The following is a 16,161-nucleotide window of genomic DNA, read 5'->3' as shown; positions in this document are numbered from 1 at the left end:
CTCCGTATTTTCCCTTGTTTTAGTGCAAACTAGTGCAATACTTCACATTTAATGAACTATTTTCTTAGAAAACATTCTGAACAACCTGAAATTTCTTAAGGAAAAAATTAGTGCGATTTAACATTATGCCTCAGTTTATCATTTACACATTACAACTTACACATCACGGTGTGTCTACAAAAGGCCCAAAACATTTAATCTCAGGTATCTGGAACTCAACAGTGTAGGATTTTACTTTATGACCAGAATAACTTGCCAAGGTCTAGAAATTATTTTAAACTTACAGTTGTACAAAGTAACAGTTTAATGTCTTCTCTGTAATTTTTGCACTGTGCAAAGTCATCCTGCGGGCCGGTTTTGGTCCATGGGCCATATGTTTGACACCTCTGATATAGAGAGAGAACTGGGTGGGAGATTTTTTATAGTCATTACTATATAGTTTATTCTATTTACTGTTTGCTCAAGTTGCCCCCACTATGTTATTTATACTTCTAATTGACTTGGATCAGATTTTTTTCAGCAAGATAAAATCCAAAGACTGTATATAAAATGGACAGTGCACCACCACTGTGCTGGGTCATCATTTGCAACCAGAAGGTGGGGACCTGGTATCAAGGTCCTGCCTGAACCAGATGTGAGCCCACAGCTCTTGAACATCATGTAGCCGCTGCAGTCTTGACGGTTTTTGACTGTTGTAGATCCTTCCTTTATCCTAAACATCCTTCAGATGAAAGTGATCTGCATGTACCAAATACTTTTCACTCATCACTTGCTCTGACTTTGTTACCTGTAACATTAGCATTAACTTTCTAATTAAGTTAGCCTTCAAAACACATCTTTAACCAAATAAAGAACCTGCAGCGGACCACCAGATTGCTCAGAATAACAAGTCAAGTTGGGGTTTTAAACAGACAACGAATAATCATTTTTAAACTGTAGGCAGCATCATTATTCCTCATAAAGACCTGTCTCTGGTTTAAACTTGTGTGTCTGTAATTTCTCCAGTATGGCTCCTTTTGTTGTGTAGCTCATAGTAGTTTTACAGAGTTTAAGCAGATTGAATCATGTCCCATCTGCTAACATGGAAGTCAGAGGCTTATACTGCAACCAGTGATCCAGGGGGGATCGAGATGTTTTGACTTCACCTCTAAGGAGCTGTCATGTCTTCCATTTTTATGTACAATCTGTGAAACGAACAAGGTGTGAACTTAACATATAAGACTTTTTTCCCCCACTTTAGAACCTGAGCACTCAGATTAGATTACATGTGGGTTTTTTGATGTCTCATTGTTGTCATCATTCAGTATCAGCACCTCACAGCCTGGTTAGAAATGCTGAAAATTTATAAAGAAACTGCTCTTCAAGCTAAACTGTGAGCAGTCAGCTGTGTTTACACTGGAGCCAGATACATGTGAAGCACCAAATCACCAGAAAAAGACCAGATCTCACTAAATTTAGTGCCCAAATTTAGGGACATCTGGTCGAACCTGGTCAATAAATGTTTCTTGATCAACCGGATGCTGTTTCAGATTTTCTAAAAACGAGGAGGATTAAGTAATTAGAAATAGAACATACTTCAAATCACAAACATTACAACAAACAGTGCTCTTTTCATTCATTATATCATTATGTGGTAATATATGAACAGTATTTTTATATACCGGTAGTTCTTTGTCACTTAAATATATGTGAATTTATAGGAGGGAAAATATTACATATTTGGTGTGATGCTTATCAATAAACTACAAATTAGTGAAATCATAAAACATAATGCCAACTAATGGCTGCAGTTTTGCTTTGTGTCAGTAGCAATGTTATAGCTAAGGTATAGCTGTACTGTCAAGAGCTACAATGATTAATACTAACCGCCAACTGTTATTTCACTGATTACATAATCTGAGCAATTTTTATGAGAAAGGTCTGAATTCTCTGGTTGCAGCTTCTTACAAGTGAATGTTTTCTGGTTTCCTTCCTCCTTTATGACAGTAAACTGAAAATCTTTGGGTTATGAACATACCAAGACATATGAGGATGCCATCTTGGGCTTTGGGGAAACACGAATTGACATCTTTCACCTTTTTTGTAGCATAATCAATAGGTGCCACCCTACTTCTGTTTGCTAATTTTTTGTCTTCTCCTTTATCCCCAGAACCCCGACATGCTGACGAGGAAGATAAAGCTGTGTCACATCAATGCCCACATCACATGTCGTCTGTGTGAGGGCTACCTGATTGATGCCACCACCGTCACCGAGTGCTTACACACCTGTAGGTCCCTCCTCACACTGTCACCTCGCTGTCTGTGATTTTCAAGTATTCTCACTTTTCATCTCCTAGCCGTGGCTCGTGTTTCTCTGCCTTGTTGCTAGCTCGCTTCCTGGTTTCTCTTGTTTTGCTTTTCACACACACCGACTGTCTCGGAGGGGTTTTTCTTGGCTCTCGCCACCAGGGACAGATCCTGGAGGCAGAGTGAAGCTTCTGAGAGGGATGCAGCTCGGTTTGTAGCTGAACTTTGACTCGCGGCGCCGTTTTCTGTATTGTTTGTTTCACCACCAGTGAGGCACCTGATCTGTGTGTTGCACAGAGTTGGACTCATGCACATCTCTGTTGTGGAGCTTGTTGTGTTAAATATGTCTTTATTAGTGTGATTGCTTTTAAACAAATGACTCTAAAGGTTTATACAGCTGTCAGTGCTTTGAACCTGAAGTGAACACACACACATAGACTCACAGTATCACAGACCAGGTAGTCTGCACATTTATTTAAATTTTATTATTATTATTATTATTATTATTATTACTATTATTATTATTTTTTATTTAGTTAAAGTCTTTATACTGGCTAATTTTGCGTTATAGCCAAGGCTCTGAACACACTCTTCTAGAAAAAAAAAGGCCCACAAGTCATCTTTACAGTTAACAATTCTCTTCTTCTCTTTAGCAGATGAGGTGTAGTTAAACATATTCGAGTTGATCTTAGGGGAAATCCTCCAATATACGATCTAAACCGTAAAAAGGGGTGTTAATAATATTTCATCATGCTAAATCATCTTTGCAAATCAAGTTTTAAGCTTTGCGTTTAGTTATCATCCGTGTTAAGCAGTAAGACACATGCATGCAGGGCTGTGAGACCACCGAGAACTGAGTGAAGAGCAGGGAACACTGAAAAGGAAGATTTGGTTGCAAAAGGAAACGCATTGTCACTCTATATTGAATGATGTTGACCAAAAACAGGTACGTTGTCTGCGGTCTGGTTTGTTTGATCATTTAAATCAGCACCTCAAAGCTCTGCATGATGAGAGCAGCAGCAGATGTGAATGTCATCCAAAGCAAAAAGCCTATTCTGGATCTTGGGTATTATCATATAATGCAGCCCTAAGAGATATTAGTACCTTTGTCTGAAAAGTGAATCAGTGCCTCACTCACTTACTTGAGTAAATAGAATGTCAAATTTCACATTTCGCAATTGTCACAATATGGCGTTATTATTTTGACACAGAAGGAATCATTACTAGAAGATGATTCTGGTATCAAAATTGGGGGTGAATGAGACCTTTCATATGTTGATGATGTGACCCTTGAAAGTTTACTCAAAATGCAGTATATGTGTTAATTATCAGAAAATAAATAACACTTTAGGGTATCAGTGCTCATTTTTATGACTCTACATCATAACTTTAAACTGGTGCAGTCCAAACTGTTGCCGGTGCTTTTAAAACTATGACATATCCCATGAAATTATGCTTAAAGTTCATTATGAAGAAATCATGCTTGTCACACTTGGAATGAATATAAAATTGTTAAAATGTGTTTTTCATCACTGAAAAATTTCACATGGCTCGCTCCTTTACATATGAAGATAGGAGGCTGGAAAAAGTAACACGCATAACAAAAGTGGGAAATTTTGACCCACATCTGTGTACTTTGAGGGTCTGTAACTCAGAAAATATTCATAGTATGAAGGTGAAATGTCATATGGCTTCATTAAATATACTGGAGTTATTGTACAAAAACAATCAGCTGATTCTAGGGGGGTCAGGTGAGAAAATTTTTTCTAGATTGTTTGATTTTATATGAAATGACTCATAAGGTCTGTAGTTACACTCTGCTAGTTACATCTAATCTGAGTGAGCAAAGATACATTAAAATATTGAAGGCAGATATTTGTACACCTTCCACAGTTGCAAATCTTGATTGCTGCAGTCCATCGAGAGGCCACTTTATTAGGTACACCTGAACAACCCAAATCCATGCAATCCAGAACAACTGTGGTGATGTTTGTAATGGTCTTGTTTTCATAGAGGTGTTAATAAGTTAATGTTAACTGTGTTTTTTGAGTGATGTGTGCAATCTTCAGAGATGTTCTGTAAATAGGAAGGACCGAAAATCTGATATTGCAGCCCAGTACACCACAGCCGTTTTTAACTCTGTTCTCAGTCATGAACATATAGTTTAATTTATACTTTGGAATATCATGAGCTTCATAAAGATAGAATCTATGGAAGAAATGTTGAACTAGATTACATTATATGGCCCGTGAGTGAACTGTGTAAGTGCTAATAGTATCATATCATGTAAAACAGAAGTAAACAAGAGTAAAAATGCAGTGTAGCTCTGTCAGTTGTTGTTTATTCATGTTAATTTATGGTGCATGAAACTAGTTTGCACTCATACAGAAATTATGATACCTTCTGTTCTGTTTACCAGCTCTGAATCGCATGGACTGTGAAGTTCATAACGCGTAGGTAACAAATATGTGTGAGCTAATGTTGTTAAAAAGCAAACAAATGCAGCAATACAACTTTACTCAAAGGCTGAGAGAAGTCATAATGAAACGCTCACTGGCCTCAGTTGCAGTACTTTTGAAATTGAAATGTCTGGGTCTTATTAAGACCTCAGGGGTCCACTTTCTGTTTGTAATATAAATATAATTAGCAATTCAAGATGTTTTTAATGGGTTTAGAAAGTTGAATCAGCAGCCAATTTGATTGTTGATTTTGATTAACGAGCAAGTAATTGAAGTCTGGAGCCGCTCTGCATGTTGGCGTCTAATCGTCCTCAAAAAGAAGAAGAAGGTTTATTCTTTTTATGTTGCATTTCAGTTCCAAAGTGCTTTGCAGAAGGGGGACGAGAAAAAGACAAAATAAAATACAAGGACACGGCAACATGAGGCTTTCAAACAACAAGATAAAAAGCTGTAAAATCAAACCTAATCAGAGGAAACAAATTATTTTGTCGAGCTTTTAAAATTGTTCAGTAAGTTATATAAGAAAGCCAAAAGTCCTGCAAACTGTCCTTTACTGTACTTTATTAACATCCATACAGATAAACAGCATTTAAAAACATTTAAAAACTATAGGCTGTAACCAGGGAAAGAACCTGTGAGTCAGAGGACACCAGCCAATCCTCCAGTTGAATGTAAATGAAGGTCAGTGGGGCTGTTTGGCTGCATCGTGTTAAAACCCTACTGACTTTTACAAATGTGCAGCTTGAAAGAGGGGTCGTATTAGTGTCTGAGCTGAAAGAAGCAGGACAGGACCGGTTATTCACAGGATCAGGGATCACGCATTAACATTTTGAACAAGTGAGGCAGTTTGAATAACTTAACATAACACAGTGGGGGCAGTTTTATCACACCGAGGTTGTCTGTAAGCTTTAAACTATGTGCTGGCTGCCTGGCACTTATCACCGCTGTTGCGAAAGACATTTTATTGCAGCGCTTCCTCTTAGATTTCTCAACCATCGAGCCAGATACTTCCTGTACAACCAGCGAGGCCTCGTTTGTCCTACAGTCTCAGTTTTTTATGAAAGCGCCGCATGCTGCTTGGTTTTACTGTACATTTACTGCATCTATCTGTCGATCCCTTGTACCTGTCTGTTTTTCCCACCTGTCTGCCTACCCATCTGTCTATGTATCTACCTGCTTGTCTACCAAGCTACATACCTGTCCGCCCATCAACTTACCTGTCTACCCACCCTACCTACCCTACCCACCTTACCTACCTACCTACTCTACCTACCCTACCTTCCTACCTACCTACCTTGCCCTGCCCTACCTTCCTAGCTACCTACCTACTAGTCTACATGCCTGTCTACCTACCTTGCCCTACCTTACTCTACCTACCTACCCATCCACTCATCTACGGGTCTTACTACCCTTCTGACTACCTCCATCCCATCAATATACCCACCTACCTTACCTACCTACCTACCCTACCCGTCTGACTAACTCCATCCCATCAACATACCCATCTATCTCCCTGTTTATCCAACTGTGTCCTCCTCAGACAAAGCCTACCGTATCTCAGTATGTATTATACTGCCTGCTATGGTGAACAGAAAGTAGCACGACCTTGAAAGAGACATTTTATAATCCCTGCGGGGTCACTGAGTTGACGGGACCTCAGCCTGTTTACCTCATCTGCAACCTTAAATGCCTTTTAATGCTCACACGGGATCAGGGTGAGGTATTAGAGGGCAGAGCTAACAGTGTCCCAACACCAGGCGGTTTTTGTTGTGCAATAATAATAATAATCTTCTGATATTGCAGAATAATGAAAAGTGTTTGAGGATTTCTGAGCCGGAGGGGCGATCCCACCCCCGCTGTGTTTAATTGAACTTGACATATTTATTTCTGGAGCATTCAGCATTTGGGTTGGTGAGAATAATCTAATTAATCTGGACACCAATCAGTTGCTCTTTGCTTGTCCTGAATCACATTGAAGTGGAAGGTTTTGTTTATTTTAAAGCAGGAAAACCTGATTCTGAGCTCCTAAATTTGACAACATTACTTAGCCTTTTTTTAGATACCCCAAAGCAAACAACTAACCTTTCCTCCCTGATCATGTTTTCAGCTTAAATCTGTCTAAATCTTGAACTGAAAACTGAAACATTTACAGTAGAAAGAAGAAACAAGAAACACAGACTTGCATTGGCTGTAAGGTGAACCCAGACATTTTAGTACCTCGTCTGCCCACCAGAGGAAGCTCTTCTACCACAGATGAGAGCTGCTCTGCCCTCATCTCACATCAGAGTCCAGACATAACGCCTTGATTATCCCTCTCACTTTGCGAAGGGGCTCCACCATTGGAGAGTTGAGACGACGAGATTCACATCACATCACCATTGCAGCTGTTCTGACAGACTGAGCTGCAAAGCAGTAAAAAATGTCAGGCAGAGATGGAATTAATGGCGAAGCAGATGCAGTAAATTTCACTGCCAGGTTATAAAATACATACATTGTGCACAAATCAATTTATTAAAGTGGGTACATCATGTGCAGGTTCAGCATGTTCATCAGAAGTCAGTATGTTATTCAGGGTTTTTCTGCAGCCTAACACACACCTCTGCATCCTCTAATTACGTTGTGTGTATTAATAAAATGATAGGCTGAAAATATATCAATGCCTTTGATTTGTAGTTCAAAGTCACTTCTCAACGCACCATTTAAAATCTGAATGTTGGTTGCTTCTTCCTGCTTTATATAATAACCATTTAGCAACAAAAGCAGTATTTTCTTCTATTTTTAGTCTAAACTTGTTTAGTTAGTAGAAAACATATTTACAGATCAATCCATGTGATTGTGTTTCAGCTTCCAACAAATAAGAATGGAACATGAATGAACAACTGTATCTGATTGAAGAACTGGTAAATGTAACAGAGATCCTCATGGAAATATTTCTCAATTCAATATTTCAGCTGATCTTCAGTTCACAGTGAGTGCTGCTGTGGAATGTGATTTATTACTGCGGTGCTGGACCTTGAAGGCCATTACAGGTTGTTGTGAGTTCAAAATGTAGTGAATAGGAGGGTTTTTTAGCATAGGAACATAATGTAAACATTTTTATAAAGGATGTGTTAAAATTACATCTTAAGATGTCGTGATGAAAAGATCTGGGAACATTTTGCAGTGGGAAAATACACTTGCTAGTGCTCTCTTGTGGACAAAGTGGGTATAGAAGACACATTTTCTAAATGACCTCAAGTTTATGTTGAGCCTTTATGCACTTCAAGTTAATTTTCAGCTGGCAGCATACCCAGATATCACTTTGATAAGGTAATATAAGCTGTGAAAATTACAATTACAAGCAATCTAGAGTAAATTTTGGTCGTCTTTGCAGCTGAAAGTGAAATCAAATCTTGTGGATAATGAGTATGAGTGTTAAAGCCACAGTCATGCAGAATTATCAAGTGCACTGAATAAGCATTTGTACTTAAAATTATGTTTGTAAAACTTTATGTACACTTTAACTGTTGGCCTAAAGCTTCTTTTAGCAAAGTCAGTTTATTAATAAAACACTTTTGCATCAACACATACTGACAAAAGTGCTTTGCAGAGAAATGACAGTAGTGTAATAAAAACCCGTTCATAATGAGGATAAAACTATGCCACAGATACAAGAGCATGGTTATGATGATTGAAAGGCCAAAGGAAAGAGACTGTGGGAGCTTCCCTGAAAACATGATGTGAGATTTTAAAGGGTCTTTAGTTGATTTGTCTTCTGTAGCATTATGTAGAATGGTCTGACTGCACCTCATTGTTATTCAGCTACAGAAGAATAAAATTCCATGGCTCTCTGGGTTGTATTTATTTTTATAAACCAGGGATGTCTGAGACCAATCCTTAGATCGGAATCAGGGGTCAATCAAGACACGTTTTAACTGATCAGTAATGATACGAACCTACGCCTCATTTTTCGTTGCCGTCCACGGTCGCACCTGTATTGTATATTGTAACTATTAAATATGAGCATTATCGATCAATAAATGATCATCATAAATCATAAATTCAGCAAACATGTTTCATAGGCTGATATTCTGGGCAAAAACACATAATACAGGCCGCTAAAGTGACCGTTGGGTATACTACTGGAACATAAGATTACGGTTCTTGTTGAGCCTAACTTTATTTAGTACATTATTCTTACGGAGCACATTGTTATGCTGCCCCTTTTGTTAGCTAAACCCCCACAATGTTCTCTGCTTGCCAACACAGAAGTGTAAATAGTACGTCCCCTACTACAGCTAATCTACAATGCTACATACAATTAGCTGAAAAAGATGATATTGGGTTTCGGCAAACCTTGAATTTTCAGTGTAGTTGGTTGCTAGTACAGAGGTGGTTGTTTCCGGTAGTGAAGGAGATTTTGAAAACAATGAAATGTAGATAGTGGAAGAAGAGTAGGAGGCAGCGGCATTATATGTCCAATTTTGGCAGGCTTATACCCACAATCTACATCCAGTGAGTCAGATTACTAAATACTGACAGTGTGCTATTTTTATTATTCATTTCTCTGTTTCTGTAACACCATCATCATGGATCATGCATAAAATGGTTCATGTATGAGGATGATTCATCACTAATTCACTTCAGTAACAGAACCGGCACGCATGGTGTTCTTGACAGTGATGGTGATGCATTATCATAACTTAGCTCACTTTAACTTGAAGATCAGAAAAGAAATTAACTTTCTTTATGCCTGACTGCTCTAAAACGGCACCGAAGAACAAAGCTAAACCTCCCCCGTGCCAAAAACAGCGAGCAGAAGCAGCTACTTTTCATCTGTCTTCTTATTCGTACTAACCATGTTCTTCTAAACCAGTGGTGTCAAACATACGGCACGTGGCCCAAAAGCAGCCCGCCAGAGCTACACTTTGCAAAGTGTAAAAATTACAGAGAATACATTAACTGCAGATTGTAGATTTGTAAAACTATGAATTGAAAATAATTTCTAGATCTAGACAAATTATTTTGATCATAAAGTAAAATACTATATTGTTTAGTTCTGGATACCTGGGACTAAATGTTTTGTGCCTTTGTAGGTAGATACACTGTTATCTGTAAATTGTAATGCACGTGAATGATAAACTGAGGCATAATTTGTTTGAAATTGCACTTATTTTTCTTAAGAAACTTCAGGTTGTTCATAATGTTTTCGAAAAATACATTTAATCAAATGTTAACATTTTCAGAATTGTACTTCTTTTGCACTAAAACATTTGGAATTGTTGTGGTTTATAGGTTATTATGCTGTGATTATACTGGTCCAGCTTGATCAAATTGGCCCCTAAGCTAAAATGAGTCTGACACCCCTCTTCTAAACAGACATAATGATAAATAAAAGCTAAATTGAGCACTAAATGTTACATTGGTTTTTTCTCAACACAGAAAATTTGTAACAAATTGAGCTCCTTTAAACCAATGGTATAGCTGCAAAGTATTCCACAAATTAGAACCAACAGTATGAGCCACATCTATAGCGTCTATGTGTACATTGAAGCGTAACCATATGTCTCCCCTGTGTGTCTCCAGTCTGCAGAAGCTGCTTAGTGAAGTATCTGGAGGAAAACAACACGTGCCCCACGTGTAGGATTGTTATTCATCAGAGCCATCCACTGCAGTACATCGGGTGAGTGAGGAACCGCTGCAGAGCTACACAAACACACACACGTGCACGCCAGTCCGTGCACAGACACACACACTGACTACCATCAGCAGTGCATTGCCAGTCAACAATAAACTACCAAGGAGCAAAGAGCCGCTGGCCTTTTTCCATTTTCTTTCCAGTTGTCTGCGGGAAACAAAAAGCGTCTGAACCGCTGAGGTTGGTCTGTGTGTTTTTTTTACAGATAAGTGCTTCACACAACAACACTTACAACCTGAGATCATTCAACCCTGTTCCTTGGATGAGGTATATCTAGAGGATACAGTGCAGCAAATACTATACAGTGTTATTTCAAAGCAATAGAAGCGCTGTTTAAGATTTAAATGGGTTGTCACATGCAGGGCTGGGAGTTCATTTTAATCAAATACTAATTCACTGATTAGTGTGTCGTGTGTGGCTGGAATTATAACTAGCTTACTTTCAGACTTGCATGATAACACATCAGTGGAGTAAAATAGATACCTCAGTGGGCTTAAATACAGGTTGTTCCTGTGTGTGTAAATGAGCAAAAACATCACCATAGCTGTCTCTTCTTTTTACTGCTTTCCTGAAATGTTGTTAGGTTCATGATGGATATAATTAAAAAAACTGATTTAAATAGATGCAGCGAGGGCGTCCTAGTGGCCGAATGGGTTTCGGAGGTTGTTAGATTCCCGGTTTGAAAACTATCCTCTCCAATTTTCCAAAAATTCCTTTCCCTCCATGGCCATCATGAAATAAAAGCATAAATATTCCCCCAAAACAACATTTAAAATAAATAAATAGAGGCAGCAGATCCATAGATGGCATGTTTTTTATCCAAACATTTTTCTTCCTGGCCATCTACATTACCCAGAATGCAGCTCAAGTGCCAGAGACACTTCAGTCAGAGATTTAGGTGTATTATGTTAGTAGCACCTGATGTAGCCTCAAGCAGAGAGGAAGCGTGGGCTGCTTCCTTCTGACTCTGCACCTCCAGGTTCCTTTTATTTTCCAGAATCAGTTGCCAAGCAGGTTTTCTCACACAAGGAATTTGTCTTGGTGTTTTGGTGCATAACGGTAAACACCGACACTCATTCCTCTGCTCTCTTTCTCCACATTCCCTGACTGTCTGTACAGCATCTACTGTATCCAGTAAAGGCTAAATGACAAAGAAGAACAGTCTCTAAAAAATGTAAACCTTAAGCTTGACTTTACATGACACATTAAATTTTGTTGGATGAATTTGTGTGTATGCCCTCGATAAAATACATTTTTATGTATTATGTATATTTTGGTCATAGCAGAGATGTCAAACATATGGCCCACTGGCCAAAAGCGGCCCGCTAGAGGGTCCAGTCCGGCCAGTGGGATGACTTTGCAAAGTGTAAAAATTACAGAGAAGACATTAACTTTATACATTAAATTTAAAGTAATTTCAAGATTTTGACAAGTTGTTTTGATCATAAAGTAAAATATAATATTATTGAGTTCCAGATACCTGAGACTAAATGATAAACTGAGGCATAATAGTTTTGAAATTGCAATTTCTTTCTTATTTTTCTTAAGAGACTTTAGGTTGTTCATAATGTTTTGCATAAAGATAGTTCATTAAATGCAGACATTTTCAGAATTGTACTTTTTGCACTAAAACAATGGGAAAAAATTATTTCAAAATTTTTGTGCTGTGATTTTACTGGCCTGCCCCACTTGACATCAAATTGGGCTGTATGTGGCCCTGAACTAAAATGAGTTTGACAACCGTGATTTATAGGAAAAGAAGTTGCACACATTTTGTTAGATAAATTCAACCAAAAATTTAACATAGTTTAACACAGTGAAACAGTATTAGACCTTTGGGGGGAAAAAAAGTGAGGATCGTGGTGATTACTTTGTTTGCTTCACATGCTTTGTTCACACCCACTGTGAACATGCGTCTTGACTGATCTGATCACTAGTAGTTCAGGTGTGAACGCATCCGAGACACACTGAGGACGATCGGAGTCGGTTTGGGTCGTGTACGCATTTAGCAGTGTGGACGTGAATGTGTCCTGGACCACACTGAACTGACATCTCTTCTCACCTCACGTAAACCGACTTTGTCTTAAAATCTCAAAAAGCCCACAGAGATATGTTACAGGTGCATCTAACATCTTGGTTTGCCTGGAACACGCCAAGGAATATATCCAGTCTATACTGTTTTGATTTGTCCTTTTATGCTTAAGATTAGTTTTCAGGTTTTATTAGATGGGTAACAACTGAAGAGAGACATGAATGTGGGGGAAATAGGGGGAGGACTTGCACTGAAGGACTGCCCCTGAAGCAAAGGCAGGTGTGGTAAAAACTCAGCCTTAGTACTCTATGCACATGCTCTACTAGGTGAGCTAGAAGACCTAAGCTTTCTTACTTTCTACATTTCCTGCAGACTAAGCATAGAAAGTGCACTGCTGCCTCCTAACGCGTAAAATATAGAATGCTTTTCATTGTTTAATTGCATATAGAGCACTGAAATGCTAGGTACGAACGCGTCCTCAGATGTAAGAGTAAGACAAAACTGTCACAAACACTCAAATAAGCCTCATTAAGCTGAGACGCCTCAATAATGTAGAGCTCTTTCACTCACTGCTGCTGTTTCTGGAAACTGAAGCTACAAAATAGAAATAATGGTTTTATATAACGATATATCCACACTGAGCACAATTTTTACTGACACTGTATTTCTGACATTATATTGTAGTGTTGACACGGTACCTGACTGCACTTTGATACTGCAGTTGCCCTCAAAAAGTATTCCTGTGAAGTCTTTTATATATATATATGCATTTGTCAGTTTAAAATGCCATGTTTCATTTTTAAGAAGTTCTTTCTGCCTGCTTAAATGCTCCTCCGTGTTGTTGTCGCCCCTCTGAGCGCTCATGCATTAGCGTCTTATTAATGTGACACACCAACTTAGCAATTTAGTCCATTACCTTCTAAGCTGAACTGTCTGCAGACTCATTGTTTTGCAGGAAATGCTCCATTTCAAACACATTAGCTCTTCGTGTGGCTGTTTTTTTTTTTTTTTGCCTCATTGTTTGTAGGAAATTGGAGCTGATGGGAAACATCTCAAGTGATTTGAAGGCAATTTTTTTTTTTTAAAAAGCAGCCAGCAGATGATAGACAAACCCCATCTGCTCATCAGGAAGATTGATCAAAGTTGATGTTTGGGATTGAGCCCAAAAATCACACTCAGATGTCTCCTCACAGAGAGAATTAGCTGGGCAGAACAAATCCTGCCACTCGTACTGCCAAGTGGGGCTCCTTTTAATCCGTTGTATTTGAAATTATTCTGGTTTTATATATAAACAGCCTGACACTCTGCAGATCTGGGAAGGAAATGGTGCTGACATGGTTGCTGTTTGTTGTTAATTTACTTTCTTCTGACTTTGAAATACAAATAATCTTATTAAAGGTGATTTCATCTTGGGTTTTTTTATAGAAAGAAGAGAGTTTGCAGGCTTCGTTTATACCAGCTTGTGAAACCAATTTATGGTTGCTGTTTTGAAACTAAAACTAGACTTCTGACTCTTTAAAATGACATGTTAGTTGTCATACTATAAGCATGGGTGCAACAATAATGCTTCCTTGTTGGTTCGTTTTAGTTTTAGGATTTTTAGAGGCCCACAGGATAAAAGAACAGAATTTCTGAATCACAATATCAGTTGAATAACAACTAATTTATTTCCTATTTTTTCTCGAGGCCATCTGAGATAAAGGCTGGAAATCATCTCTGGACTGGATTCATTTGTAATTGTCATGGCCACACTTTATAGAGACGAACAATGAAGTGAATTGTTCGCATTTTATTTGATTACATTAGTAACTGTGGCTCTTTGTGAGGGAATAGATTTGTGCTGAATTATGCACGACTGCTTACTAAGTACATATGAAGATATATAAATTTTGGAAACCCTTGTACTTTACATTTTTCGTAACCATATTAATGTCTCAACAAAACCGAAGAATCAGAAAAACATACTCCTGCACAGACCATGATTGGGTACTATATTTCAAACATGCGTGACATTTTTAATACTGTTAATTTTAGCAGATCTGATTAGTGATGCTCAGCTGTAAGGATGTGCTTCCAGATGTGTCCAGCAGGGGTCAGTGTTTTGCTGCAGTTTTTTTGTAGCCAGCCTCAGTGTCAGGAAGCTAATTGTGGCTCCGGATACAATGACTCCTCTGTGGACACCAGGAGAGACAAACATGCCATGCTCTTTGGGTTTTTTCTTACATAACAGTGCAACAAACTCAACATGTTTTGTCCTTTTGCTGGCTGTCGGCGTTGGGTGCCTCAACGCACCGTCATAGTGATGGCAGACCTGAGCACCTCACTCTACACTCATGTTACCTGTACAGAAGAGGCTGTTTAACACTCACTGACAGAGCATAGCGCTGCACACCTGCCACTGAAAGTGTCAATCGGATTTATTTATTTTTGGTAGTAGTAATCATTTTGCATTTTTAGCTTTTTATTAAGCAAGGTTTTCACAGCCAGAATTGGTTCTTATTTACAACCCGTCATCACAGGTTGAATAAATCCACACTTTCTAGCTGGTTCAACCAAAGAGCTGTTACTCCTTCTCTGACTGCTGCATGTGTAATTATTTACAAGAAAAGAGGCAAAGATGAGGAGTAATTTTGACAAAAAATGAACAGTATTCTCTACCAGGAAAGTAGTTTTCCTCTTTCTTCTATCCTGTTAATGCTGTGAAGAAATAAACCTGCCATTGGGCTTGAAAGGCATGTTATCTTTTTTTTTTTTTTTTTATGAAAATGCCAAAATTGCACCATTTTTCAGAGCCAAAAACAAAAATAAGCGTTGGATTTTGTACTTTGTGATGTTCCTTGAAGTTCTAGTCTGTGACTCGCCGCTCTGTTTAAAGACTGAAAAACCAGATAAGGTAGACTGATGTAGTTACTTTATTACGACTGATCTCTCATGCAAAGTCCCTCCTGAAAGGCCAGTTCTGAACCTTGTGAAACACTCCCTTTGGTGCAGTGACATGAAAAACTATTTTAAATCTGATATGATACCATCTTTAACATGTTAGATGTGTGTTTTTCATCTTTGGGTTCAGAATTCTTTGCAAATAACGTTAATTATCATTAAATTAACTATCAATAATATTATTTTTCTTCTCTTTAGCCATGACAGAACAATGCAAGACATTGTGTACAAGCTGGTACCGGGACTTCAAGAGGGTAAGTGCCATGCATTGTCTTTTATTTTGATGTAACCCACAGGAGATCCATCTGACAAGCCTTAAACTTTTATTTCACTGTGCTTAATTGCTGTTTAATACTGCTATCTGCATGCGTCTTAAAAGTGCATGTATTTCTTAACATTTTCTTGTTTTCACTAATGGACTCAACGGGCATAATGAAGCAGCTTTTAGTGTGTAGATAATCCCACACTTGACTGTGTTTTAAAAGACTGGCGACAGCATCAACCTTGAGAAAAACGCCCTTTTGTGTTTTTTGTTTCGTTCCCTGTTGTGCAGCGGAGATAAAGAAGCAGAGGGATTTCTATCAGAAGTTGGGAATGGAAGTACCGGGAGACATTAAAGGAGAGCTTTGCAACATGAAGACTCATCTAGATCAGCGCAATGGTACAATCACACCTACACTAATCCTCCCGTTGTTTCCATAAACACTGCAGGAATTCAACAGAAAGATTTCTTCTTTGGTTTGTAACTCATGTTGCCATTGTCAAGA

The 16,161-nt window shown here is 38.4% G+C and overlaps 1 protein-coding gene across 3 annotated transcripts in view; it reads left to right on the top strand.

Annotated features, from left to right (window-relative positions):
• LOC111578485 (polycomb group RING finger protein 3) overlaps positions 1-16,161 on the top strand; it is an 81,280-nt gene that overhangs the window by 39,522 nt on the left and 25,597 nt on the right. For all 3 annotated transcript variants that reach the window (XM_035955111.2, XM_023285326.3, XM_055016423.1), the window contains exons 3-6: positions 2,150-2,267; positions 10,311-10,407; positions 15,593-15,648; positions 15,948-16,055. In XM_035955111.2, coding sequence (XP_035811004.1) covers positions 2,150-2,267; positions 10,311-10,407; positions 15,593-15,648; positions 15,948-16,055 — 379 coding nt within the window. The remainder of the gene's footprint in view (positions 1-2,149; positions 2,268-10,310; positions 10,408-15,592; positions 15,649-15,947; positions 16,056-16,161) is intronic.

This window comes from Amphiprion ocellaris, chromosome 13, assembly GCF_022539595.1.
Source record: "Amphiprion ocellaris isolate individual 3 ecotype Okinawa chromosome 13, ASM2253959v1, whole genome shotgun sequence".
Classification (NCBI taxonomy): Eukaryota; Metazoa; Chordata; class Actinopteri; family Pomacentridae; genus Amphiprion; species Amphiprion ocellaris.
The sequence above is the reverse complement of the archived record's forward strand: the minus strand, read 5'-3'. Positions and strand labels throughout refer to the sequence as shown.